This window comes from Trichoplusia ni, chromosome 3 (assembly GCF_003590095.1).
Source record: "Trichoplusia ni isolate ovarian cell line Hi5 chromosome 3, tn1, whole genome shotgun sequence".
NCBI lineage: Eukaryota > Metazoa > Arthropoda > Insecta > Lepidoptera > Noctuidae > Trichoplusia > Trichoplusia ni.
Window position 1 is genome coordinate 15,367,286 of NC_039480.1, and position 26,644 is coordinate 15,393,929.

Consider the following 26,644-nt stretch of genomic DNA (forward strand, 5'->3'; position numbering starts at 1 on the left):
ACAAGAAAACAGCTATAATAATTTTCTCCATTGCAGAAAGTGACGGGTGACCGTGAGGCGTGAAGAAAAATAGCAACACCATTTCGCGTTCCAGTACTTTTTTTGGTGAATACCATATCTTAACCACTTTTGAGTAATCAATGAAGTTCTTTATTTTTATTATACTAAAGAAAGATTGCAACGCACAGTTAATGTAGGTAATATTAGGCTTTATTTTAAAATTTAAATAATATTTTCAGCTTGTGATGTAAAAAACGACATTCGTAATGGTGTAACCCCCACCATTTGCTAACGAGTAACGTCTTTTTGATTGATGACGTCATCAGTTTATGTTTAGCGAGTGAGCAGTTACGAAATTCACGAAAACCATTTCCACGCTCACGTTTGTGTACAATTTATGTACGGCCTTTACATATTTATAAATTGTAACATATCAAACATTAAAAAATCTTACGACGTTTATATTCAGAGCATCCATGTGTAGTGTATCTGAAAGTCAACGAGACGTTCGTTACGTTACTTTTGGCGGCATCGCATGAAGCCACAGAAATAGATTTCCTTGTGCAATATCGGTGTATATTGAAATTTGGTGAACTTAATTAATTTTTGACGATACCTCGCGAAGTCTTTCGTCATATCGTTTGGTGAGACCGAGGTGTAATGATGGTGTAAAAGAAGTAGTAACATCAAGTCAGTATCTCTGACAAAACATGGAGAACCCGACGGTTAGCGGATTGAGGTCAAGGTCTCGTTCGAAGACACCCTTCCTGCGGTCGAGCTGCGACCGTGAGAACTGCGTGGAGGGCGAGGATCACCAGCACACGCACAAGTCTGGACGCAAGACTCCAGTGAAGAGAAGTACTCCAGTCAAGTAAGTCAGCCTTTATACTTACAATACCAATACTGAAATTCCTAAAATATGCTCAATAATAGTCGTCCTTCAGAATTTATTTGATTAAAATTCGTTATCTAGCGAAATCCATTTCCTTGATTATAACTGTCAAAGATAAAGTCCAGACAGCTATGCTTGCAACCAAATGTAGCAAAAAGTACTAATATGTCTTCATTTAAATATTATCACCAACAAAGTGCATAGTTCATTGCCAAATTCTTTGAATCAATACCTATTTAACATGTGCTAAACTAAAACTGTCAGTTATTAGCACTTCAAAGTGAAGTTTCTTATCTAAGTGTATTATAAAAAGCTTATTATTATTAGATATTGTCTTATCAGAGTTCAGGATAAATTATTTACTCATATCACAACAATTTATAATGTCCTCAACAACATGTGTTTCATTCATAAAGTTATACATAATGTTTTCTTCCATACTACTGATACTACAAAAAAAGTATAAATACAAAAGAGTTTTAATTCAACTACAATAAAGTTTACAACTCAGAATTATCATGCAAGTTTGACCTTACATTGCAGGACACTTGTAAACCTTAAGATATCAAAAAAATTTACACCTACAAAAATTTATTAGTCAAATACTTTCCAAGGTTTAAGGGCAGAGTACCTATGGAGGACAGATTTTGTTTACTATGATGTCACATGCATTTAACTGACATCACAAAGCCTTCAAATGTAACCTTGTCACAGAATGGACAACATAGATTCTTGGAACTTTGGTCATAGTATTGTATAGCATGTTGAGTAAATTGCTATATATGGCTCTATGACTATTCATTGAATTTATTTGCAGCTATATGTATCATTATTTGTTATACATAGCTTCTATTAGAAACAACTTAGCTTGGATTTGAATGTTACAAGGAGGTAATTCAGTTTAAACTTAAAGATTTTTTTCTGGTTTTTTTAATACTGGATGTTTTGTAAATTATTTTACAGCCAAAAATGTAAAGAAACAATAAGATAGTGAAATAAAATGAACTTTAAATAAATTTGCATCATTAATTGTCCCGCTTTCCTCTGATATGTAAAGAAATTACTTTACCTTGCCTGAAGGAAATGAGTCACTAGATAACAGACCTCACCCTGTGATAACATATGCAACAAGTTCTCACATTCCATTACAAACATTTGATCAAACATTTAACTCCAATGTTTTTATATAAATTAACACTGAGGAATAGTGTTTAGTTGACATTACATGATAGGCAATATGCCAAATATTTGTTGCATAGTACAGAAGCCAACATGAATCAAGGTTGATTAAATGTTTGTGTATCTGTAACCTAAAGTTTAGCGACTCTGGCATATTAGCAAAAGGGTACTAATTTTATTGCTTTGTTTATTTATTTAAGTGTAAACAAATACTATAATGTTTCAATTATTAGCTTTGCTGATATCAATGTTAATTAAATTGTAGAGTCATTAGGATTGTTTACAATTTACATACAATAGAAAATTATCTGTTGTAGATTAATATAAAATCATTACTCTGGCAATTGATCACTTACTAAACAACCTTAATATTTCAAATTTAATTATATTACACCTATGAATTCTTAATAAATTTAAAAACATGTCATATGGCTCGGTAAAGGTTCCTTCATCGCGAGATAATACTTTTTCGAACTGCGTCGCCAAGTCACGTACATAACAAGGGTTTTACACGTATTTCGCCTCAGCTAAAAAAGCTAAGCAATATAAATTACTTGAACGTCATACAATCAATCACAATATTCTATATCAGTACTATCTCCAACAGGCAACTAAACCAAACTTCAAGCAAGGTGACTACAGAGACTATAGCGGAAGACGATGAGCCGTCGACCCCTGCGCACCGCACGCGACAGTCCACGAGGAATGCCGCAGAAAACCTGGTCAAGACCTCCGACTACTCGTCAGACGAAAACCTGGACCGTCTGAAGGGGCATAGGAAGGAGATATTCCAGGTAATGGATTCTGATTCTACTAAAGAGTTTTTTATTAATAGTGATGTAAAGCATGTTAATAAATGATTTAACTGTGTGCTTACGCGTATTTTTCGCGATTACCCGAATAGTTTCGGACCCAACTGGAGTCCTTGTGGGCTTGGGCGGTCGCGAGTCGATACCCGTATCGGTCGAATCCCGATAATTAGGTATCATTTAGAAAAAGTAAAGGATATGTTACAAAAACGATTGACGTGAATTGATGTGGATAACAAATAGATACAAGTTGGAACCCTGAATATATATTACTTCATTCAAATGTATAAAAACTTATTGTGCTAAAACATTTAAGTCCACCTGTTCTATAAATAAAATGGAAAACGAAACAAAGTAAATCTGAATTTTCAATAAGTCTATTTGCAAATCAATGTTCCTGTAACAAATTGTCGTGTTGAGAACAAGCACAGGGCGCTGTCTGCTAGCTCATGTCTCGCCCGTTAGTGCTCTAACACGATCGAGATACCGTAACAACAGCCAGACTGACCGAATATATTGGCTGAACCGATTTATAACTGGACAATACGATAGTAAATGTAAAACCTTGACTTTGAGTCACATTCAATAGCATTTTTCATGCGATTTCGTAATGGATCACTACAAGTCCGCCATCGAATAGTCAGTCTAAATAAACTTTGAGCTGGTTTTATGTTCCCTATGGCAGATAATCGTGAAAGTATTTGTTGGAGGCATTTGCCCAGCAAAGGGACTGAGTCCGCTAAATTAAAGTAGAACTTAGTTTCATAAAACCTTAGACTCGGAATACTGACGCCGTTGCTTCTTTACTTTTTCATTAAAGTGGAAATAAAGAACGTTTATTATAAAAACTAAAAAGTTTCAGGTGATTTCATTGTCAATAACGATCATAAATATAAACATTAACTCGTGTTTAGAGTGCATTTTAATGTGCCTGTGATGGGCAGTTTCGACTCGCTTTTGTGTATACATTTTATCATCTGTCTCGTAAACGCCTATGTCGGTTAAGAGGACAGATTCCAATCGAGATAGTTATTATGGTTCATAATGGATTGGAACTTGATTTGATTACGTAACTTGATGTTCTGTAACCGTTAAGCGATAACTCAATGTGTTTCCTATTCTAGCTCTTCAATACTAGCGGAAATATTTAAACGAATTATGTTAATATGGAATGTGAAAAAAAAACTAAGCGCTTTTTTGCCTTTGGCAATTTTATCAATGTCGTTTTATATACGATGCATATTGCTGGCAGGAATACTAGTCGATTTTTATAAGTAAAAAACGACAAAAAAATGTAAGACAAATACTAATAATAGTTATTTAAAAAAAAATATTATAGTTCAATAGTAACAATAGCAAAACCACACTCTTTATTTTTAATATTTGTCGTTATAGCGGCAACAGACAGATGATGTATTTATCATCTGTCAAATATCCAACTGCTAAACGGAGCTAGAAGGACGTTTTTTTCTCTTGAGAACGAAACCCTAAAAAGTATTCCGCATTCATGGTATTGTAGTCGCCCTAGATTCCCTACAATGCGGTTACACTCTCGGCTACTAAGGCTCTTGATCGCGAATGTTCCGCACTCATCGATGCTAATAATTCAGAGTACAATGTGTGTTTAGTTTAATTAATACGTCTGGCCATCTGCACTTTATTGCAATCAGATCGTTTTGCATACGAAGTAAGGATTGTTTGCCATGTGTTTCCGTATATGGGCCTTCATTGAAGGATATCAACTTGAAGATATAAATTTGAGGATGTTCTTGATAAAATCCACTGTCAAACTGAGTCTAAATAGCCGATTTTGGAGCTACGATGCTGCCGATAAATTCCTACTCTATATCTAGCCTGAAAACTAAAAAAATGTTATTCTGGGATATAGAAAAACCCTGAATACTTAAAGTACCAAGCATGCAGCAAGATAATAATCCGACCATAAAAGCAAGGTCTAGCGTACGCTCGCTAATAGAACCAAAATACCTCATTTCCATAACCTTGTGCTAATTTCGTGTTTCGATGGTTTTCAAATATTTTTCTTAGATATATGCGTAGGTAATAGTACCGAGTTGCACCATTTATCAAATGATCTGTTAAGCTGAGTCCCTATGAAATTAGGTTAACATCAAACGGATATTTTGTAAGCTTTGTCAGTTTTACGGAAGGTCCCAACTACGATCACTAGACACTAGGTGTACTAGACAGTAGTACACTAGACAGTAGGTATATTAAAAAAATGAGTCTGATCTTCAAGTAGTAGAAAACAAACAAGTGTTGTCATAAGAATTTTAACTGGAGGAGGCTACAACCGCAATGGTCAATTCGTAGGCCGTAGAATAAATACGATGTAACGCTGTGCGTGATTTGTTTATTGAGACATTTTTCCAAAGAGTCACTTTGTCATTTTGTATATCACAGATACATATATTCTATATGTCAAAACACTAATTTTCAATGGGAGGTTACGAGAGTTGTCCCAAGCTTCCTCCAAACCATTCAGACTAGAATTTATTTTAATTTAGAATAAAAAAAGTCACGAAAAAAAATTCAGTTACAAAACCACTCAGTAATTTGAAGTAAAGAAAAGTACTGACATTATGTTTACTCTTGACATTTTCATCCTGCGTCGAAACTAAATGTTATCTGCCCAAATTGCAGTTTGAATGAAAAGTAGAGCGTCCACGTCACGCCCTAAGTAAACATCGGTAATTATTATTCCAAGGTCTCGTGGTATTTATGGGAGCACAAGTAGCATTTGGTTGTAGTCTTTCGCCATGTCCGTGTTTCAAGCATTTCGCGCAATTCCCGCCAATGTGTTTTTCAAGCCGTTTTATCCGTGCGATGATGTTAAATGAACAGCAAGCAAATATTTCTTATGCTTTAAGAGCATTAACCTTCTTAAAGCAATATATGGGGACTATAATTAAATATAGTTAATTTTTAAAGCAGTTCTCTTATTTACTTTCAAGATAAGCCTCATTCCATCTACTTAGTTCGTTGACCCCGCATCAAGATTAGCTGAACTTGCCCGTCTATCTTAATTGAAAAGCAATTATATTAGGAACATAAATAACAATCAAGCAATTGAGCTTAAAAGACGCCCACATGTTGTAATAGACGTTTTCCTTGCTTATGTTCCACACATTTAAAATAGTTTCCGCTGTACTCTTAGAATAATGTTAATTTATTCTATTGTCACAGTTGACGGTCGTCACAACCTGAATTGATACACATTAAAATGCAGTCGCATGGAAGTCTAGAACAATGTGATAACGCTGGTGTACAGAGCTATTGAATCTAAAATATTTTCTTCGTACATAAGCCCTGCTCGGCCACCCAAGCAGCGTTCAATCACATTTCAAGTTAGCGGCTTTGGACTTGAAATACATAATGAATATGACCGTTAGATAAACACCCACATTTTGCGACACAACATTTTGTTATTGACTGAGCTTAGTAACGCAATGCGCTCCTTGGCCGCCGGTCCTCGCTACCGTTAAGCACTAGAAACAGGAAAACATAGTTATTATCCTTCCAAATATAACTGAAATCAAACTTCCCCCGCGTGGTTTATTTTTGTATTGCCCATACTTTGCGTATGGGGATTATTATTTGAAGCCATCTGGCGCCTTCCAGTCGCTTAGTGAAGAGACTACAGTGCATTTGTTTCATAGTGAAGATAGATAATTACTTATTTCGGATCTGATTCTACGATTAGTGACCTAGTTACGGATCTGGTGCTTGATTTAAATATATTCAAGGATTAGGTGGAGGGAGGCGCGCTGGTATGAAGTTGCTATGGTGACTCGGTGAGTTAAATTACGCAATAGAAGTGTATCAATCGAAATGTAGATAGTCCGAGTTCTGTGTGCGTTGAAGATGTTTTCTCGGACGTTCAAGGTCGGTTACTGATTAGCTTGTACGAGTGATGTAGTGCATGAATAAATTATCTTACGTTACGTCTCGATGTTTAAAATCACGTACGAATGCTTTAGGTTCTATATATTATGGTAATATTGTGATGCAGTTACCCGCGCATGTGCAGCGTCTGTGTGGTAGCTGATATTGATCGACTCCAAACATTCGACTCTTGTTCTTAGTCATAACACTATTTACCTGCTGCGAATATTGAGTGCTCTATCAAGCTGTGGACTTTCAAACTGTTGCTTCCATACATTGAGACGTTTGTCTAAGGCACACAGCAAGACAGTTTTCCTCTTCGACCTGTTGGAAACGTTCATGGTATTATCAAATGTTTTACGTAGCAATTGTTACATTAGTTATTCTGTTCTCTCCTCCGCTAATTGTTGTTACTTCCGCGCATGCTTATATGGTTCTCAAACCGCTTGGAATTTTTTGGGGCTTCTAGAACTGCGTTTTGTTTTTACATTTACTTGTGTTGTTGGGGAGATGGCGTCAAATAAGATACCTTTATATTTGAGGATAAGTTATTAAATGGTGTTAGCAACCAGCAACGCTACCTTTCCTTATATTAAATGCGAATTTTCCTGATACTATCAATGTTATTTCCCCTCTATGTTTATTTTTAGTTTCATTAGCTCTAGTTGGTATGTTAGATCGTGTTTATATGATAAGTCCGCCAATTTAATAGCCCCGCGATCAATGTCAAAGCCCTGATGATTCATGTTGTGAAGTGGCTGCACCAAGCCGCTACGCTTGGAGAACCACGAAAGTTCTTTAACTTGTAAACTTTTTGCTTTAACATGACCAGTGATGTCATGATGGCTGTTGGGCAGTTTTTGTGATGTACGTGATAGATTCTGTCATCGTTAACGCGTAAAAAGTTATTTGTTATGACTGAGCGTCTTGTAGGCCTGGTTCCTTAGGAACTTGCTTGCTAATTGAAACTTTTTCAAATATGACCTCTGCGAACGTTAATTAGATAGTGAATTTAAAAGTTATTAATAATTTTCAATTTTATTCGAAGAAATGTGATTGTTTTGTATATGGTAAACCATGGGGATCCAGCATTGACCTGTGTAAGAGGGGTCCCTGACCCTATGTTACTATGCACGTGTTTATTACATTTTTTTTAGGAAGCCTTATAACCTCGCGTTTTTTAGACTACACGTAGGAAGTTCTAAATTAAATTACCAGTTTCGTGTCAGTAAGTGACTAATGTTTTACAGTTTGTTGCTATTGTGTATTACTCTTATATGGATTTAGGTTATAGCAATCAAACACATCAACAGTAAATTTGCTGTTAAGACACTAAAATTATTCTTGGAAATGCAAAGTTACGTTGATTGTTATTTGAATTGTACGTTTAAAGATAAATCCGCTAGCAAGTTTTTAATAATATAATATATCTTTTCTATAACTGCAATTTTTTAATATATATTTTTAGGCTTTTACGTTCTCATATAAAAAGGCAATAAAATTAATAACCACATTGGCTCACTTTAGGGTTATAAGTTTTTGGCTAGGCAGAGTTATAGTCATGGCCCACCTCTAGGGAGGAAGCGGATAAAATCAGACTCATCCTAAATAACCGTTCCTTCCTAACCGTTGAGTAACGTCGTCCGAATTTGGCCGAAGCCTGGCAATGCATAGTAATTCCTCATACTTGATATACAGCTAAAGCAACGTAAATACTTAAACTTAATACACATTTCAAGCCCCTCACTAAATTCTTCATCCGTACACAAGACAGGTGCATTTCCCGCTGCTTAATTGAAACAGGAACCAGACGCGCAGGACGAGAGCTCATAAAAGGAAATGTCGCGAGAAATTACTGTTAACACTCTCGTATAGAAAACGGATGTTGAATTTGTCGTGTTTTGTCTGTTGACGATACAAGTTGATAAGTAACAACAATACATTAGGTACTTTGAGGACTTTATCTTCAAATAAGTCAAGAAACATTCATTTTTCGAAAGAACAGGCAGGTTAACAAACCGATGCGAAAATACATTGCGATTGTGTTTTTGTAGTGCTGTTTTATGGTCTCGTCTTGCACTTCATATTTCATATTATTTAGGAAGGTTCCAAGCCTTGCCATACAATTAATCAGGTATTTTTTTTCTAACCAGGAGACTCGTGATAGTTTCTCAAAATTATAACACAAACACAGTTTATAAAACTAGATCCAAAAATTCTCTTTTTTTACTACCACACTGTGTCCCTCATCTGGGCAAATGCCTTCCTCAAATCCTTCCGCGATTCTCTTGTGCTACCTCAAACCAGTTATCCTATCAAATCGTCCCACCACCGCTTCTTTGGCAGATCACGGTGACTGTCAACCAACGTTTAATTCAATTAATATGTATTAGTCCAGTTTCTAACCATGTTTATTTTGTCAACAGAACGAGATCAACAGTCAATATGAACGCGTGTCGACGAGCTCGCAGCGCTACACATCGCTGTCTGACGTCACACTAAGCCCTATTTACACGTCACGGAATGTGACTCACGACCGGTAAGTGTAACTTGTGTGAGCACGCAACAATAGATTACGAAATACAATCTCAATGCATTGACCTAATCGTGAACATATTAGTGTATATTAAGGCAGAACTAAATGTATACGCACTCAAGTATTGTTGTGCTGAGATGCTGTGCTATGATACTCTTTCAAATCAACCTTCTTGCCAAGTTAAATTCTGAGACGTTATTTTTGGGTAAAAATGTATCATGGCTTCTGGACAAAACCTGTACAAAATTTTTAAGCTTAGAGGGCTATCTCTTGGGAAGCTAGATAGATCACAATAGAACTTCTGAATTAAGCGCTCTTTATAGCTCCCAGACATTCATAGAAATTCATCTTCCTAGCCTGTTTCGATCCAATAATAGGTTTCTCAATTACCGAATAGCACCTGCTCTTCGACATTTCAGCGTTCATGAGTCAGAATTAAATAATAAGGTAAAAAATGCGGCCAAAAGTTGTTGCTTTCTTCATATTCCCATGAGAGCAGAATTCTTAAACTCAGTACTTGAAATTATGCAATAACATTTGTTTTGGTTGTGAACTTGAATGAACGTACGACAGGCATTTGTAAATGTAAGTCAACCTGCTTGAAGGGGACTCTTTACAAGGGCCTACTTGTCTCCATTGATGCAGAGAACAAAAGGGTTTGTGCACTCAATGCGTACTACGGTGCTAACTTCTTAAATGAATGAAACATGCGTTTGCACATTTGAATGAGTTGAGATTGGTCGAAAACATTGAATATAATGAATACCAAAGTTAGGCTCTTAAAATATTGTAGGATTAAAATGATATAATGCACTGATTAACAAGTAGCCATATGCCTAATTAAGAGATAAGGTTATTAGATAATTTACTGGCAATGGTTTGCAGGCAATATCGAATTATTTTGTGTCTGTCTTAAAACGGACTTTATATGGGATTATAAAAATTAAAATGCCGTTTATTACTTGGCCTATTGATGTCAGACAGGGCAAAGACCGCCCTCTACTCTTAAAATTTTCTTCAATATAAAGCTAGGTAACATCCCGCCCTCGGTAGCTTGGTTGAATTTGCAGTTTATGTCCTGCCTGAGGTTTTTCATTGTATTATTGCATTTAACAATACTAAGAAGTAAGATTCAAAAGAATTTATTGAAGAGTAACAACCAGCGATTTGTTAAATGCAAATATAGTAACTCTGAGATTATTATCGCCTTAAATTCTTTACAATGTCACTAGGCTCATCTTTCAGCGTTTCAAGTACATATTTGACATAATTCTGTCAAGGTTACTCACTCACTTTCAGTGCATTTACATACAAATACTGTTCACTGAAAAATAAGCTGACATTGATAACAAAACTGATATCGTTTGCGTTTACAACTCTTATCGTACTTGTACGTATGTTAAATAATGAAGTAGGATTTTGAAAATTATGTACTAAACTCCGAAATTAATGAACTTGCATATCATATTTTGTCACCATTATTATTACTGTTTTGATACGCCTTCTAATTAGCCTTGTGCCAGTTTTGTTTTGGGTCGGATTCCAGACTTACCTGATTCAGCTAAATCCAGTGTTTTGCATGGCTTGCATGTTTAACTGACGTCAACAAACCTTTTGGGGTAAAGTGCAGTGGACGGGTGGTTAGCACACGTAAAATATATGGGTATAATAGCATCACCAAAAATAGTATTTGTTCTGGCGAGCGATAGAGAAAGGTTTTTACGTATGACGAATAATTTATTGGCTTATAAGATAGTAACATCGTCATGACGATGATTTATAAATAAATTTATATTCGACAATCCAGTTCCATAAACCGTTTTTCCGCACCGTAAAAATAGGTGTTTGAATCATTACAAAGAGGACAAGGAGAATGATAATAACGTCTAATATAAGTGAATAAAAAGTCGGAGTACTGCTCAAGACTATTTCTTATCAATTTACTTAAAAACTTGCTCACAAGATAACACACTACTTTACAATGCTGCATATATAATTCAAAATTCTTGTTAATTTCAACACCTACCAACTTGGCCGGTTATGTAGATATTTCCCAACTTGTTTGGTTTCCCCGCTTCCGACAGTCGCGTGCACTCTTATCTCTAAACAAACGAACCTCTATAAACAAGCCACCACATGGCACTTATAGTACCCCCTGTGGTTCATTTTGGGGTTACAATAAGCTCGTAATGGTTATAATTTCCTGTTATTGTAAAGAGAAAGCGTTTTAGCAGTTATGCATGCATTCGTATGCATATAACAAATGTTCTTTAAAATATTAGGTGATGGTGCGTAGACAATAAGGGATCGCCACAGTCTCGCAGAAGTCATGTAGCATATGATGAAGTCTTTAACATGGGCCGAAGTAAAATTGTTACTGATCACACTAATATCATAAATGCGAAAGTGTGTGAGGATGTTTTCTATAGTGAGTGTGTGTTAGTTACCTCTTCAACCGATGAAATTTGGTATGGAAGTACCTGACACCTTTGATTAACACAATTTGACTTAAACATCTGAATCGTAAAGAACCTGTTAATCAAATCTTAAAAAATGAATATCATTAAAAAATCAATAATTGGTGATAGCCAGTAGACTACACATTCTATACTGCCCCAGTAACAAGTAAGATACCCGTCCGCACGTTCCTTATACGTTGTTACTCACACCTGTGCTCGGAGCTAACACCTGCTTGTAGGCTATACAAATATTTACAATGCAATTTGTCAGCTCGAGTGTAGTGCCAAGTTCAAGCACTTTTGTTTAACACAATACAGCTATACTACGTTTGCCTCTTCCGTTTAAATGTTGTCATATACATATAAGTATCAGGTTTAAAAATAGGGGCAATACGGAGAAATGTTTTGATTATAATGATAATAAATAATCATTTATTAAAGAAGAAATTATCGAGAAAAAACTAAATACTACAAGTTTGTAAGTGTAGTAAAATATACAACTTTTACTCAATGCCATCTAGTCTTAACCTAAGCAAAGCTTGTATTATGAGTACTGCATATTTGATATACCTACTTAATTCTAAATACATACACTAAAAGAGATATAAAGATAAACTAAACCCAGACACATCACAAATGATTGTGCGTCACGATCTCTATATAACAGTCAGGATCACTAACCACTGGACTAACAGGACAGTTATACCATGTAGTACATGATACCAAGAACTAGGTACAACTGTTTGACATTTGCATACATTTAGCACTTAACCTTAACGCTTATCGGCGCTGTCGGAATTTCATTACGCTTTGAGGTAAGCAAACACAAATAGGCATTACATTTACCCCAGTACCACGTAGGTGTCGGTAAATCTGAATCATAAATGTGTCAAGTGCAACATTTGAACAGTAGAGGTGCGATTAAAATTGAAAACATGAATGTTGTTGGCAACAAATAAAAAAAATGAAATAAGAAAATCATTTTCTCGGGTGCAACATTTTATTTTCATGGTCAATGTCTGTTTGACACTAAAAAAAACATAGTCCTGTAAAGCAGTCAAATCGCCTTAGTATGGGCTGTTTAAAAAAAAAATCTTTAATAAATAAAAGCTCCACGCGATAGAAGTCCAATACAATGGGTTTATCATTTTTTTATCTGAATCGGTAAGAGCTTGACTGGTTTAGATAAACCTTTTTTAAATATACTAAATCGAAAGGCTCATAAAATCCAACAAAAACAAGAAGTCCTCGCTTTGTTTAAATATTAAGAAATAATTAACTAACGATAGTAATCAATGGTTGTATTATATCAACAATATAATCTCGAACGTAACAGTTGGTACAGTTGGCGTTGATCCAACATTTTTCTAAGCCACGCCGAAAAATTGAGCCTAGCATGAGACTGGTAGACAACACATGTCGTAATTTATGTATTTATTTATTGAATGTTATATGTCGTTAATTATGATGTAACTTTTTATTTATTTATTATATGTATAATTAAGAAAATTGACATGTTTTTCGGGCACGGCTGTCATAAATTTCTTATACGGAAGTCGAACTAACATTTAGTTTTCTTAGCAGTAGTCCACCGAAATTTATTATTTATTTACGAATATTCTCTAACCCGAGAACACAAAGTGCAATACTTAAACATAAATTAATTAATTTTATATATTACCATACATGCTGACTTTATTTTAGTAGAGCAAAACCATTCGGATACAGGGTGACATTTTCTTTACAAAAATAACAACCCTTGCTATTTTTGTTCTTAAAAAAACATCCATACCATCTTATTCTCAATTCAAATACTCAACACGAGGCACAGCCCCGTAACCAATACCGTTTCACAATGAACTCATAGGCTACCTTCACAACGCTCTAACCAATACCGGTCCACAATGAACTCATAGGCTACCTTCAATAATACCACCGTATACTTTCAGCAGCTCATCCCGCATCGGCAGCCCGACGTACAGCGCGTGCTCCACCGACAGCTCCTTCGCTGAGCAGGCGCTCGCGGACACCAGTCTGCTGCTTGAGATCAACCCGGACAGCGAACATCTGCCTTCGAGACTCTATAAGATGGCGAGGGAGTATTGGAAGTAAGTATCAAGTGAACGCGAGAAAAGAGGTAGAAATTGTATTGATTTCCCCAGCAAATGTAGGGTACAAATCAATTAATACCCATCACAAGAGTAACATCAAAATGACCTTTCTTTAGCCTGAAAGATATTTCCCAGGAAATATAAGCGAAGTCCATAATATATTACATGCTTAAGTAAACACGAAAATTAAGGGACATTTATCATGCGTGCTAAAGTTCTCGCAGGACTTCTCAGTTGAGCTACTGAATGTTTTAATTTATATAACAAGATCAAGACGATGGATGACAACGAAAATACTTGTTTACGAAACCCTTAGCAAAATACTTTTCCGATTTTGAAAATACATAACTGTGAAATGGAAAAAAATAATTAACTGAAACTCTTGTATTATATTAGTTTTGTCCTTCATGACTAAGACAGCTGCATAAAATTTTCACGTGACTATTATTATGCACATGACTAGAAATAGCTGAGTTAATGCAAACATATATTACCTACTGAATCTTATGTAACCTGTGTTCTACAACGCGGCTATAGACAGACAAAACAATCATCTAAGGAAGAATCTTACCAAGTTTTAACAAAAATACTTTAAATAAAGGACGACCGAAGTCTATGGTATCATTGTAGGTTAATTAGTTTCTGATGAAAGTTAAATAGTTAATGCTTGATCAGAAATTATCATAATTACGTGTAGATTAAAGAAAATAACATGCGATAAATATGCATTGATATCTTAATCAGCCTCTAATTAAAATTCAAAATGAAATTTCATTACCTGCTTACGATTGTTATCAAAACTATTCGACTTTAAACTATTTATAGCCAAGCAACACAGCAACGCACTTAAATAGCGTGTACATAAAAAATATAATTACATACGTCATGAAGTAGAGCAAAAAGCTTTGCATTGAGCATGAAAGCTATTTAAGTAACGTCGAGTTAAGGATAATAATGCTTAGGGAAATAAACCTTACTGCCATGAAATTAAAGTAGCTTTTAATTTAATATATGTATGTTGCGCTACGTATCTTTTTTATTTACCCGGATAAAAAGTCTTATGCGATCTGTTGCTCTAGAAGGATATCAGACAATGCTGCAGAGGTATTACCTAACTCTCAAAATAAGTGTAATAAGTTCCGAAATTTCTCCATTAAAATTACATTAGCAGGTACTAAGACAAAATATATTTTCACAGTTATGTCAAGAAAAATATTTGCGCTTCTGCTATCGGCTTCTGTTTTTTTTTCTGGCTAATATATAAATAGATAAATAAATAGTATTCTATCTATCAAGCACAGCCCCTAGAAACTAAAATAAACACACCGTTTTTTACTTTGTTTATTTTACACATCCTAATTTTATACTATTCGTAAGCGAAACTTTGTACGCACTAGATTTGTTTTATTTTAAAAATTGCATCGATAAATACTCGGTACTTAGAACTCAAGATTAGTCATTGGTCGGACTACTCAGAACACTAATAAACATGACGTGTGCCGAAGAGATTAAAAAAGTATTTATTTTCATTCTAATTCGATTTTTAATTTTACATCAGTTCGTTCCGTCTTCGCGGTAAGGACATTAAATATATCAAAACTTACTAATAAGTTAACGTATTCATATAGAATAAGTTTGCCAATGACCTTTCATCATATACATTATAATATTTAATTATCTAATTATAAAATTCTCAACAAGGTATCTGCATGTTGAAGCAGTGTACCTTTAAAAAGCACCGAGCCTTTTCTCATGGAGTTAAAAAAATAGAACCCCGTGAATGAAAAGAGAAACAGGTAATAATAATAATACCAGCCCATATACGGGCATGCAGGCCTTTTCCCGTATAGGGATTAATAAACACACGTCCTTAACAAGCCATTTCATAATACTTTTAATTTCTACACATCTCTTTCAAACTTAAGTTCTAAGTTGCCGCCAAATTTATTTTGACACATGTCATTTTGTCTTTGACCTCTATTAAAATACGCGTTATGTCCATATGAATGCTACACGACATAAACGCTGGTATCTGGAACACAATTTACGTCATTCATTTTTTTCTCTTGATGCGGGTACGTTAATTAGATTCAAACGTTTAAACAGTCAACTGTCAAAACCATGCTTGTTAGACCAGCTGGCTGGAAGAATTAATGTTTTTTTTTCTTGCATGTTTATTGACTTTTTATTATATTTGTGACTAAAATGGCTAAAGTTGTGACTTATATGGAAGTGGAGACGGTGGAAGAAACTTTGACGTTATGGTACGCTTTTCGTTTATTTTAATACTTTCTTGACGGACTATTTATTATATTATTTAGTAGTTTTATAATTATAACTTCGCTTTTATACTTATTCGGAGTAAAGGTCTACTGTGACGCACCCTTATGACTTCTTAGCTCCAATTAATTCAAGGTTATCAAAGCATCTTTCAACTCAGAAAAAAAAAAACATTACTCATCACTTTGAATACAATAGCTTATTTTTAACCAGTTCCTTGAGATTTGCGCAACCACAGATTGATCTACGCTTAATTATCTACACATAAACATAATCACTACAGTCCTTAGTCCGCATGACGTGTCCTGAGGCTAAACACGCGAACACTAGAGTACTAGGCGGTGACAATAAAATTAGATATTATGTTCTATATTTGCGCCGCGGCAGGCGAACGCAAATGCCAGGCGATGCCAAGCGCCTGCAGTACTCCACACTAACATGTGCATTCTAAATACAAAAAACTTGTAGAATATAATCAAGTGAATATTGTGACTTAGTGACAGTTGTTGTGTAAATAATAACTCGGTCATGTATGAAGGTTTAAGGTGTACGGAAATCGTCAGGTATTCGGATCAATTTTGTGTTCGATCGTTAATAAGTTGCTACGTCCATTTTGTATTATATTTTACGGTTATTGAGCAGTTCACACTGCCATAAGGTTTTATTTACATGCCGAGTGTTGATGTTCGTTGATTTATTATTTGTGAATGCTTGTTCTAAATTTGTTTTATGGACAACAGAACCGGTCGATATAGGACAGGTTAACACTTCCTAGTTCTATATTGCTGAGCGATTATGCATCTTAATTATGGAATGTGACAAACAATTATGGAGAATACAAGTTTATGTTTAATCAATCATTTTAAATTGAACAAAGAACCTACAAAGAAGGTGTCCCTACCAATATTATAAAGGTGTCGATCGCTTTCACGCGAAAAATACTTAACTGATCATCTTGAAACTTCATACACAAAGTCTTGGAGGGATTAGAAGATAGATAATTTACTCGACTTGATAAAAAAACAGGATTACGCTTAACGTACAGTGAGAGGAGCCGCGGGCGACCGCTAGTTTCGATACATATTTCTGATGACTCTATATAGGATAGCGTTAATATACTTGATCTGATAACATAACACTAAAAGAAAACTGGAATAAAGAACGCGTCCTTAAGCAAAAATAAACAAAATACAGACCATGTTTAAATAATGTAAATAGACATTGTAGTCTACACATCTCTTACCAAGAAGGTGTTATTCAGTACATTAACTATTATTGTGCCGGCCGTGTGTATTGTTGATTCTTATCAGGGCTTTTGTGATATCCCCGTTTTGTACTGAATAAGTTGGCAGATTTCATCTTGCTTGTTCATGGAGTGAAGTGTAATGTGACTTTACATGTTTTAACAGAATTTTGTGCATTATTTCGAATCTTTGAGGTACATTTCGATGTTAATTAAGTCATTTCACAAGTTCTGAGAAGTGATCACAAGTTTGACGATCTATAGTATCTAGTTTTTAGGATGTAAACTAGAGAAGTTTGTGTTTCTACTAATGAATTACACCTACCTTCTCTACAAAATCCTACCAAGTTCCATATTACGCTAATTTAATTGCAAACGATCTATTCCACAATAACTCAGTCATTATTATTCCATACTATCCACTCTCCATCTTAAAAACCATTATTCATAATTGCAGGCAATTGGCTGTGTAACTACGATTATTGTATTCTCCAACTGCAGCTATGTGTAACTATTAATATTCCCCAGCTATAGTCAAGTAAGGCGAGACTAGTATAAATTTCTAACTCCTTTCTTTCTCATCCACAGCAAATATCCTAAAACGGACTACACATACTCTCCCCTGTCCCGGGACCGCGTCGAGCTCGCACCCGGGCAGGTCGCGATGCCGAACATGTCGCGCCGCTCTCTGTCCCAGTTCCGCGTGCAGGGCCCCAACACCAGCGTGGACGAGTTAGACCGCCTGTCCGCCACCACCTCGTGGACGTCTAGCTCGCTGCGGCAACGGTATCAGGTAAGGCAAACTTCGACGTATATTAAGAGCTTCAGAGTTAATGATTTATCACCTCAGTTGGTGATGTTTTAGTAAATTTGAGTGCTGTCACATATCCTTGCCAGAGATGCAGAAGTGTCTGCTTAACTCCGGCCTGATGAGTAAAACGGCATCGGGGAGTTTTGAACCATTTTATTCAGCAAAAACTACAAGTCAATAACACTTTTTCTTCTTTCCCTCATTTTCATTCGACCTGAAACTATACTTCTCTACCCGCAGGCCATAGACAGTTCGGATGATGAAACAGCGTACACCCACGGCAACGGCGGGAGCCTGCCGGTGGAGCAGCACTGGTGGATCACGCGCCTGCTGCTCACCATCATTACCACCATCACCACCAGCACCAGGAACACCTACCGAAGAATCGTGGGGCCCTCCCACCGCTATCCCTACACTGACCGCAGACCTGCTAAAGGTACTACGAAATTGATATTAATGTATAAGTAGGTGTTTCAGAACACTATTAAATTTGGATAGGCCTACTTCATCTTAAAACCTCCACCAGTAGTCTAGCTAATTGCTTGGTAAGACAATTGATTGGTTAGAGAACATAAGCTTATAAGAATTCAATTAGTCAACAAATATAATCAAACAAGCTTTTTGATTGGTCCTTCGTTTCAAACAATTAAGTTGCGAAATCACTTGCTAGCACTCAATATGCCAGCAGTATTTTGACCTACCTTTCCCATAAGTTTAAATGCTATTGCACATTATGGACTGCACTATGTCCAACATTGAACAGCGATAGACGAAGTTGAAGAATATCAAACTTAGTCGTAAGTCCTAACTAATATTAATATTATGTCCTACAGCGAGCCTACTGACCAGGAGCGCAGCAATGGCGGCAGTTCCATTCGTCTGGCTGTACACGCTTATCCAGACAACTGTTACTACTACCGTTACGACGATCACAGAAACCGTTAGTATATAACACATCGTTTTTTAAATGCATTTATAACTTAGAAAAAAAAGATAAGAAAATTATCAAAAATCTTTCATCCGCAGTATTATCTGACTTCTACATATGCATAATTCTTATTTCGTGATCCTTAGAAAAAACATTACTTAGCGAAATCCTAAATTGATTTTTGACATTCCCAGTTCACACCAAACCCAGCGAGTGAACAGAAGAAGTACATAGCTCAGAGCTACAAAGAGAAAGAGAAGATCGTTGCTAAGCGACGCTGGTGGCCGTGGTTCCTGCTGCTGATGTTGCCCTGCGCCGCCTTCGGATGTAAGTAACATTTATTTCACGTTACTCTTTTACAAAAAAAAAGAACGCTACTCAATTTAAACAGTTTGACAGACACACAATCACACGTACACACATAGCCGTATTGAAGGACGACGCATAACAAAAAGTCGACCTTGTGTGTAATGATTCATTGTAAATGTCAAGCGGAATGCGGAGACAAATGGACAGCTTTCTGTACTTCTTTAGACAACTTTGAGGACATTTTAAATTAGCCACGCTGAATTTACTTACAAAATATCGTTGTCCCTGTCTCACACGTTGTACTTGTATGCTTTGATCTCACTCCAACCTAAGTTATTTTGCGCATCGTGTAAAAAGCAGTCTTACTAATATCCGTATACAGCTTGAGTTGCGGTTAGAATAATATGTCGGTAATCCCTATAGGAGTTATCGTCTAAATTACAGGTTTACGCTGTGTATATAATCACATTTCATACTAAGCACATGATAAAACAATTGATATCTGTTAAACTTTAAATTAATTGTTGAAATTAACTGTGATTCAGCTAGACTCATGCGAGTCATGTTAAATAAACAGAGTCAGTCAAAAATTGAAAGTTATGAGACATACGTGTCTCTTATTGAATGTACTGACTTCAGCAAATCCGTTTGACATTGAAAATGTAGAACAGTGTACGTGACAATGAAAATGCGGAACAGTAGTTTTTGCATTTGCATATGTTACGTAAGATGAACAGCATTAGTGAATACAATCACATGAAAGAAAACACTCGGTTTCAGATAGTTCTTTCCCATATATTATTTTATGTTTGTTATCTAGATCGATGTATAAAATTTATAGTTTATTGAATTACCTGCAATTTATACTCAACCATGTATATTACAAAAACTAATTCGATTTATTTTTACTCGAATTGTTACAAGACGCGTCATTCAATGTAATAAAGCGAAATATCAATAGGTAAATATATTAATTCCTTACAGCGCACTACACATACGAAAACTGGGAGCGCCTGGCTATGCCAAACTTTACCAATTTCCATCTAGACTTGTCCGAGTTCTCAGTCAAGCAGCTGCCGAAGATAACACTCCCAGAGATCACCGTGCCCAGTCTAGACATGTTGCCGAACATAAACATGTCTGAGGTTAACAAAAGAATGCCGGATTTCAGAGCTATACTACCGAAACTTGTTTACACCTATGATTACACCATTGATAGAGCCTCTGATACCTTCGACTACGCCAAGCAGCAGCTCCAGTCGTATTTCAACAAGTGGAGACTATGATTAAGGCGTCACTGCGCAAAAGAATCAACACCTTTCGAATTCTTTTACGTATGTTTGAGATTCGGTGCCCTTGGGACATTACTCCGTAGTTTGTTCGTAGAACATGAATTGAATATAACCGCGATGGTGTTGCGTTTATCATTGTTCTAAATATTGTATGTTATCCGTTCACTGTAAGGATTCATTATAATATTTTAACGGATAAGAGTATCAATCAATATTTCCCGCCTGCTCAGGATCCAACAAAACCCGTAGTCATGAGCTGACGTTGTGCCAGCCACAACTACGGCTCAGTAAAATATTTAATTCATACATTTACATTTAAGATTTAAATGCATTTTAGTAGAAGTACACATAGTTAACTGTCAGATGCAAAATCAATTGTCTTTCTCATCCTTTGATGTCTATTATTGCTGAGAGGATCAACGTAATGTTGCTCGCTAATTCTGTAATGTTTCAGTGTAGTTTTCCAATAGTTTCCCTTTGCTATGACATTAGATAAACGTCTCCCTGGTGCTACATTTTTCCCAGATTCTTAAAAGCATTTCAAACATTTGGAGATTTTGAACCATATTCATTTTACTTTAACCGTTTACTGCAAGAACAGGCTATTGTATAGCCAGCAAAACGATTTAAATTTACCATTAATACTAGACTGGATGCGACTTCGATCCTCGCATAAAATCAATTTTATTCTAAGCACCTCTGTGGATTGACCCTTCAACATCCTTGAAACAAAATCACGTATCTTTATACGTTTTAAGAAATATACCATAATGCAGCCATGATGACTTTTATCTAACGTTAAAACAACCACAGTTAATGTTATATTGTGTGTATATGATAATTATGAATACGCAATTCGTAATGTTTTATAGTAATAGTACTCTAAGAGTGTACTTAATCGTAACGTAAACTCCCGTTGTATTAGGGTGCTCAATATAGAGCTGAGTTCAAATCTCAGACGTCATATCGATGTTATTTCAAATTCAAGGTAATATACGTTAACTATGTGATTTTAAAACAGTTTACAACTGTTTCGCAAAAGGTGTTTATCTATTTAGATTTAGCACTAAGTTATTTATAGATTAGATTTAAGATTTACTTAATAATAATAATGATTAACAACAATGTGCTTTCAATAAGTCTTATTTTGCATTGTGTATTGATGTAATAGAATATTGTAATATTAATATTCACAAATTTATCTCTCTATTTTTCTCTTTCTTTATAAATCTTTTTATTTATAGAGACAGAGAATGTGTTTCAGTACCTGAAAGTTTGCTACTTAGTATCCATTCAAACTAGTATATATTGATACCTGTATCGAGTTTCAAGTGTGATTAATTTATTACATTTAAGTAAATAACTTGTTCCCATGTGATTTTATTCTTCTGCAAGAATGTATAATTATTAATTATTTTAAATGCAAAAATATTACTTGTTTTCATTCCGCAATGCAGATTTTTATTAAAAATATAGGTTTATTATTTATTTTAATATTGCTGAGATAGATCTCTTCTTAAAAAGTTATATACTTACCCGTTCAAAAGTGTCTACTGGTTAGATTTGTGACTGTAAAACTTTCAATTCACCGGCCGGTTTTTGAGTCACGTCAACCGCACGCTGACCGTCACCGTCATCGCACAAGGGAGCATCTCTGCTGAGCTCTCAGCACGATTCAAAACAACTACCTTCAACTAGATAGATATACAACTACATATTGATACATTAGCTCCTTCAGCGTAAAACCAGCGAGAGAGAGAGAGAGATCAAGTCTCAGCAGTATGTTAGAGATTTAAGTAGCACGCAGACATCGACGTACCTAAATTAACATGACGTGGCCATACATTGGAGTTTTATTTAGTTATTAAGCTTAATATATTGTCGACTGACTGAGGTTTGATTTGGTACAAATATTAACAAATTATTTTAACACAATTTCCAAATTTGTAAAATTAAAAAGACTAACACCTAGTCATAATTCTTTATTTAAATGTTATCGCCTAAAATGTATTAGTATGTTTAAGTATTCAGAAATGTTTACGGTAAACGTTTTTCCTCCAAATTTCGATGTGGATGAAGGAATTATTTATTTAAATATTTGGTGTTCAAGAGATAAATTTAGTTTTTAATTGTTTTTGTCAAAAGTTTAATTTGTTTTCTTTTGAATATTTTAACATTGCTATTTTCTTCTTATATAGTTTATATGAGCACTTTCTTGCTTATATTTTATACCTATTTGCATTGAATGCAAATATGGCCTGCAATATTATTTTAAACAGGTATGCTTATGATAGTAAATACCTGTACATTTCCCACCAGAGACACTTGATCAGTCATTAGTTTTGTTACTTAAGCACAAATATTTATTTGTCACAACCTGCTTGTCGCTTTACATATATTGTGATTTATTTTAATTTGTATTATTTAAGCAAATTTTTTTAATTGGGTTTCAATGAATGGTGTAATAATAATTCTAAAAATTGTGTTCTACTAATTGGATTATTGATGTAATTATATGATACATAATCTTTAAATTTGTTATTATTTATACCCACATAATTCTTCCCTGTGTTTATTATATACGTTTATGAGTCGGGGAAGGATAGAGGCCAAATCACCTAAGTGGACGTACTCGATGGACGCTACACTTTTAGGTGAGTTCAATACCTATAATATTAAGTAACTATAATAATACTCTGTCCTTCCCTGTCTGTCTCTATATTCAATTCATTATCAAGTGTTTTATGTGGGAAGGACAGAGGAAATGCGTACAAAACTAATATTGATTTATCATCCGCAGGGTACAACTATGCTGATCAGATTCTGCCTCGAGACGAGATCGTGGTGGATGACTACAAGCCTCCGCAGATCGTCCAAGACCCAGACTTGTCAAAACGTATGGCGGCACTAGAAGGCTGGGCTGTCAACGTAGACAATCGCTTGAAGTACTTTGATAACAAACTCTCAAAATTCGACAACTTTGAAGCTCAAATCGAACAATACTCGCTCAAACACTTACAACAGAACTTAATCCAAGTGTTTACGACGAACGAGAATTCCGAAGCCCTCTCTGCGAAGTTAAAACAGTACTTTGATAAAGAATACATATCTAAGGAACAAATGCAGGCCATGAGTCAAGAGATTCACGAGCGACTTATCAGTACTTGGAAACCAGATATGGACGAGGATAGGATACGTCAGCTGGTGCAGGAGTACCTGTCCGTGTTCGAGAGACGACAGATGGAGGTTATAGTGGAGAGGGTGAGGGAGTATATGAAGAATGCGGAGGTTCAGAGTGTACATAGCGGGATGGACATAGAGGCGGTGAAGCGAGTGGTCGCCGGCATGCTGAATGTCTACGACGCTGATAAGACTGGCCTCGTTGATTACGCTTTGGAATCTGCAGGTGTGTATTCTTTTATTGTTCTACTAATGTGTGATTGAGGATAGTATTTTTTGTTGTAGATTAAAAAAAATGGTTTGTTGATTCGTGCATACCTTTTCGACGGTTCATAACAGCGATAGATGATGGTAGTTTATCTAAGTCGGATGTCAAATATAAATTTAATATAAAACAGATTGAAATAAATTTAGAATCCGTAAAAAACATTTGTTAAAGCGTCATAGTAATAGATACTAAGAATGTATACATCATTGGTTATGTCTGAAGAACAACTTTTAAATCCCCCACAGGTGGGCAAGTGATCTCGACCAAGTGCACGGAGCTGTACCAGATCAAGACGAAGCAGTACAGCATCCTGGGCCTGCCCGTGTGGTGGGTGTACACGTCCCCGCGATACGCGCTCACGCCGGGCGCCATGCCCGCCGAGTGCTGGGCTTTCCAGGGCTTCCCGGGGTACCTAGGTTAGTACACCTTAACATTTTAACTTTGTAAAAAACCCAAGATCAATTTTGTAAGCGTTAGCAAAAGCCTAAATTGTAAGTCCCGCTGGTTTGAGCTGGGTTTTGTATTCAGCACACGCGCTTTTACAACTGGTGTTTGGCAAAACTCAGAACAAATGAATAGCGTCAAGACAGACATATTCTTGATTGATTCCTCTGCTATCTGGAAGAGGGGAACGTACGTATAAGTACACAACTACTACTAACAACACAATTTACTCTGTGTAAATAATATCAAGACTAGTGTACGAAGGGAAACATTAATCTTAAATAAATGTAGGAAAGCAAAGATAAAAACAATATAGAAACAGTTCTGCTCGCTATATTTTAGATTTTCAGGTCAAATGTAACCGTTAGAAATTATCATTGACATGTGATTTGTTTCTAGTGATACGCACGTACGCGATAATAGAAGTGACGGGCTTCTCAATGGAGCACATGTCACGTCTGCTGGCCGTCGAGGGCAAGATCGAGTCTGCGCCGAAGAACTTCTCAGTATACGTACGTATATGCTTACTCACTTTTATGCTATTGATCATAAAGAGTTATAGAAGAAGCAGTACAAATAGCAAGCACCATCCCTTTCACAAGCTGGGCCTCCTTTTCTTTTTTTATAGCGGTATATTTATTTTTTTAAAGAACAGAAAATATATTAAAAAATATTAAATTCCAGGGCCTCCACGGCGAGATGGACACCGACCCGCATCTGTTCGGTAACTATCAATACGATGCAAACAGCACCGCCATACAGTACTTCCCAGTTCAGTATCCTAAGACGACAGACATCGGAGGCGTGGCCTACCCGGTCGCCTACGACACGGTGGAGCTGCGGGTGGAGAGTAACCACGGCAACCCCACCTACACCTGCGTGTACAGGTTCCGGGTGCACGGCAACCCGCTCTCCGACATCCGCCGCGCCACCGAGGACAGCATCAAGGACAGCGAGACGTAGCACACACTCACACTATTCCTAAAACAACTCAGGTGCCACGGAATGGAACTCTGTGACAGTCAATATCGTCCAAACAAATTGTGTTCAAATGAGGATAGTAATCATTCCTAGGCTTATTCAGTGTAGTGTAAAGTGGCCTTATCTATATAAATTTCTTAATATTTATAGTACAAAAACTGTTGACTTTGTTAAGGATGTACTAAGTAAGTTATGGACGACCGTGTGCTTCGACCAGTGACGTTTTCATTATCTCTGATACCGCACAATGCCCGCAATACGCTTAGTTGTTCTGAATACTTTTTAACTGTATTTATATGTAGTTTGTTAGTTTACTTTTAAGTTTTTAATTAAGGTTTTGATTTTATAACTAGATATATCATTTTAATTGTTGATTTGGAAACGGTGTGATCTAACACTAGTATACTGAATTTGATTTAGGTATCTATTGTAAAATACTACGCTAATAAAATATGACCTTTTCATATTAACTCAAAGCCTAACTAAACTTAATCAGTAGGTAAAACAATGAACTGTTGCAATTATCTTTAAATATGATTAAGGCGTAGTATAAAACTAGGATATATTTATTTGGTAGCTACTAGTATTAACCCTAGAAAGATAGTCTGCGTAAAATTGACGCATGCATTCTTGAAATATTGCTCTCTCTTTCTAAATAGCGCGAATCCGTCGCTGTGCGTTTAGGACATCTCAGTCGCCGCTTGGAGCTCCCGTGAGGCGTGCTTGTCAATGCGGTAAGTGTCACTGATTTTGAACTATAACGACCGCGTGAGTCAAAATGACGCATGATTATCTTTTACGTGACTTTTAAGATTTAACTCATACGATAATTATATTGTTATTTCATGTTCTACTTACGTGATAACTTATTATATATATATTTTCTTGTTATAGATATCGTGACTAATATATAATAAAATGGGTAGTTCTTTAGACGATGAGCATATCCTCTCTGCTCTTCTGCAAAGCGATGACGAGCTTGTTGGTGAGGATTCTGACAGTGAAATATCAGATCACGT

General features: G+C 35.8%; 1 protein-coding gene across 2 annotated transcripts; it reads left to right on the plus strand.

The window, feature by feature from the left end:
- The first annotated feature begins 191 nt into the window (after positions 1-191).
- LOC113492096 lies at positions 192-26,225 on the plus strand. 2 transcript variants are annotated; one of them, XM_026869394.1, is made up of 12 exons: positions 192-871; positions 2,679-2,865; positions 9,210-9,322; positions 13,728-13,886; positions 18,001-18,205; positions 18,464-18,659; positions 19,057-19,163; positions 19,346-19,478; positions 23,553-24,158; positions 24,446-24,616; positions 25,044-25,156; positions 25,329-26,225. In XM_026869394.1, the coding sequence occupies exons 1-12, from the start codon at positions 711-713 to the stop codon at positions 25,605-25,607; spliced, it is 2,430 nt and encodes an 809-aa protein (XP_026725195.1). In that variant the 5' UTR covers positions 192-710; the 3' UTR covers positions 25,608-26,225. The 2 variants fall into 2 exon arrangements, with proteins under 2 accessions (XP_026725195.1, XP_026725197.1); XM_026869396.1 differs by having other exon boundaries at positions 13,731-13,886.
- The last annotated feature ends 419 nt before the right edge of the window (positions 26,226-26,644 follow it).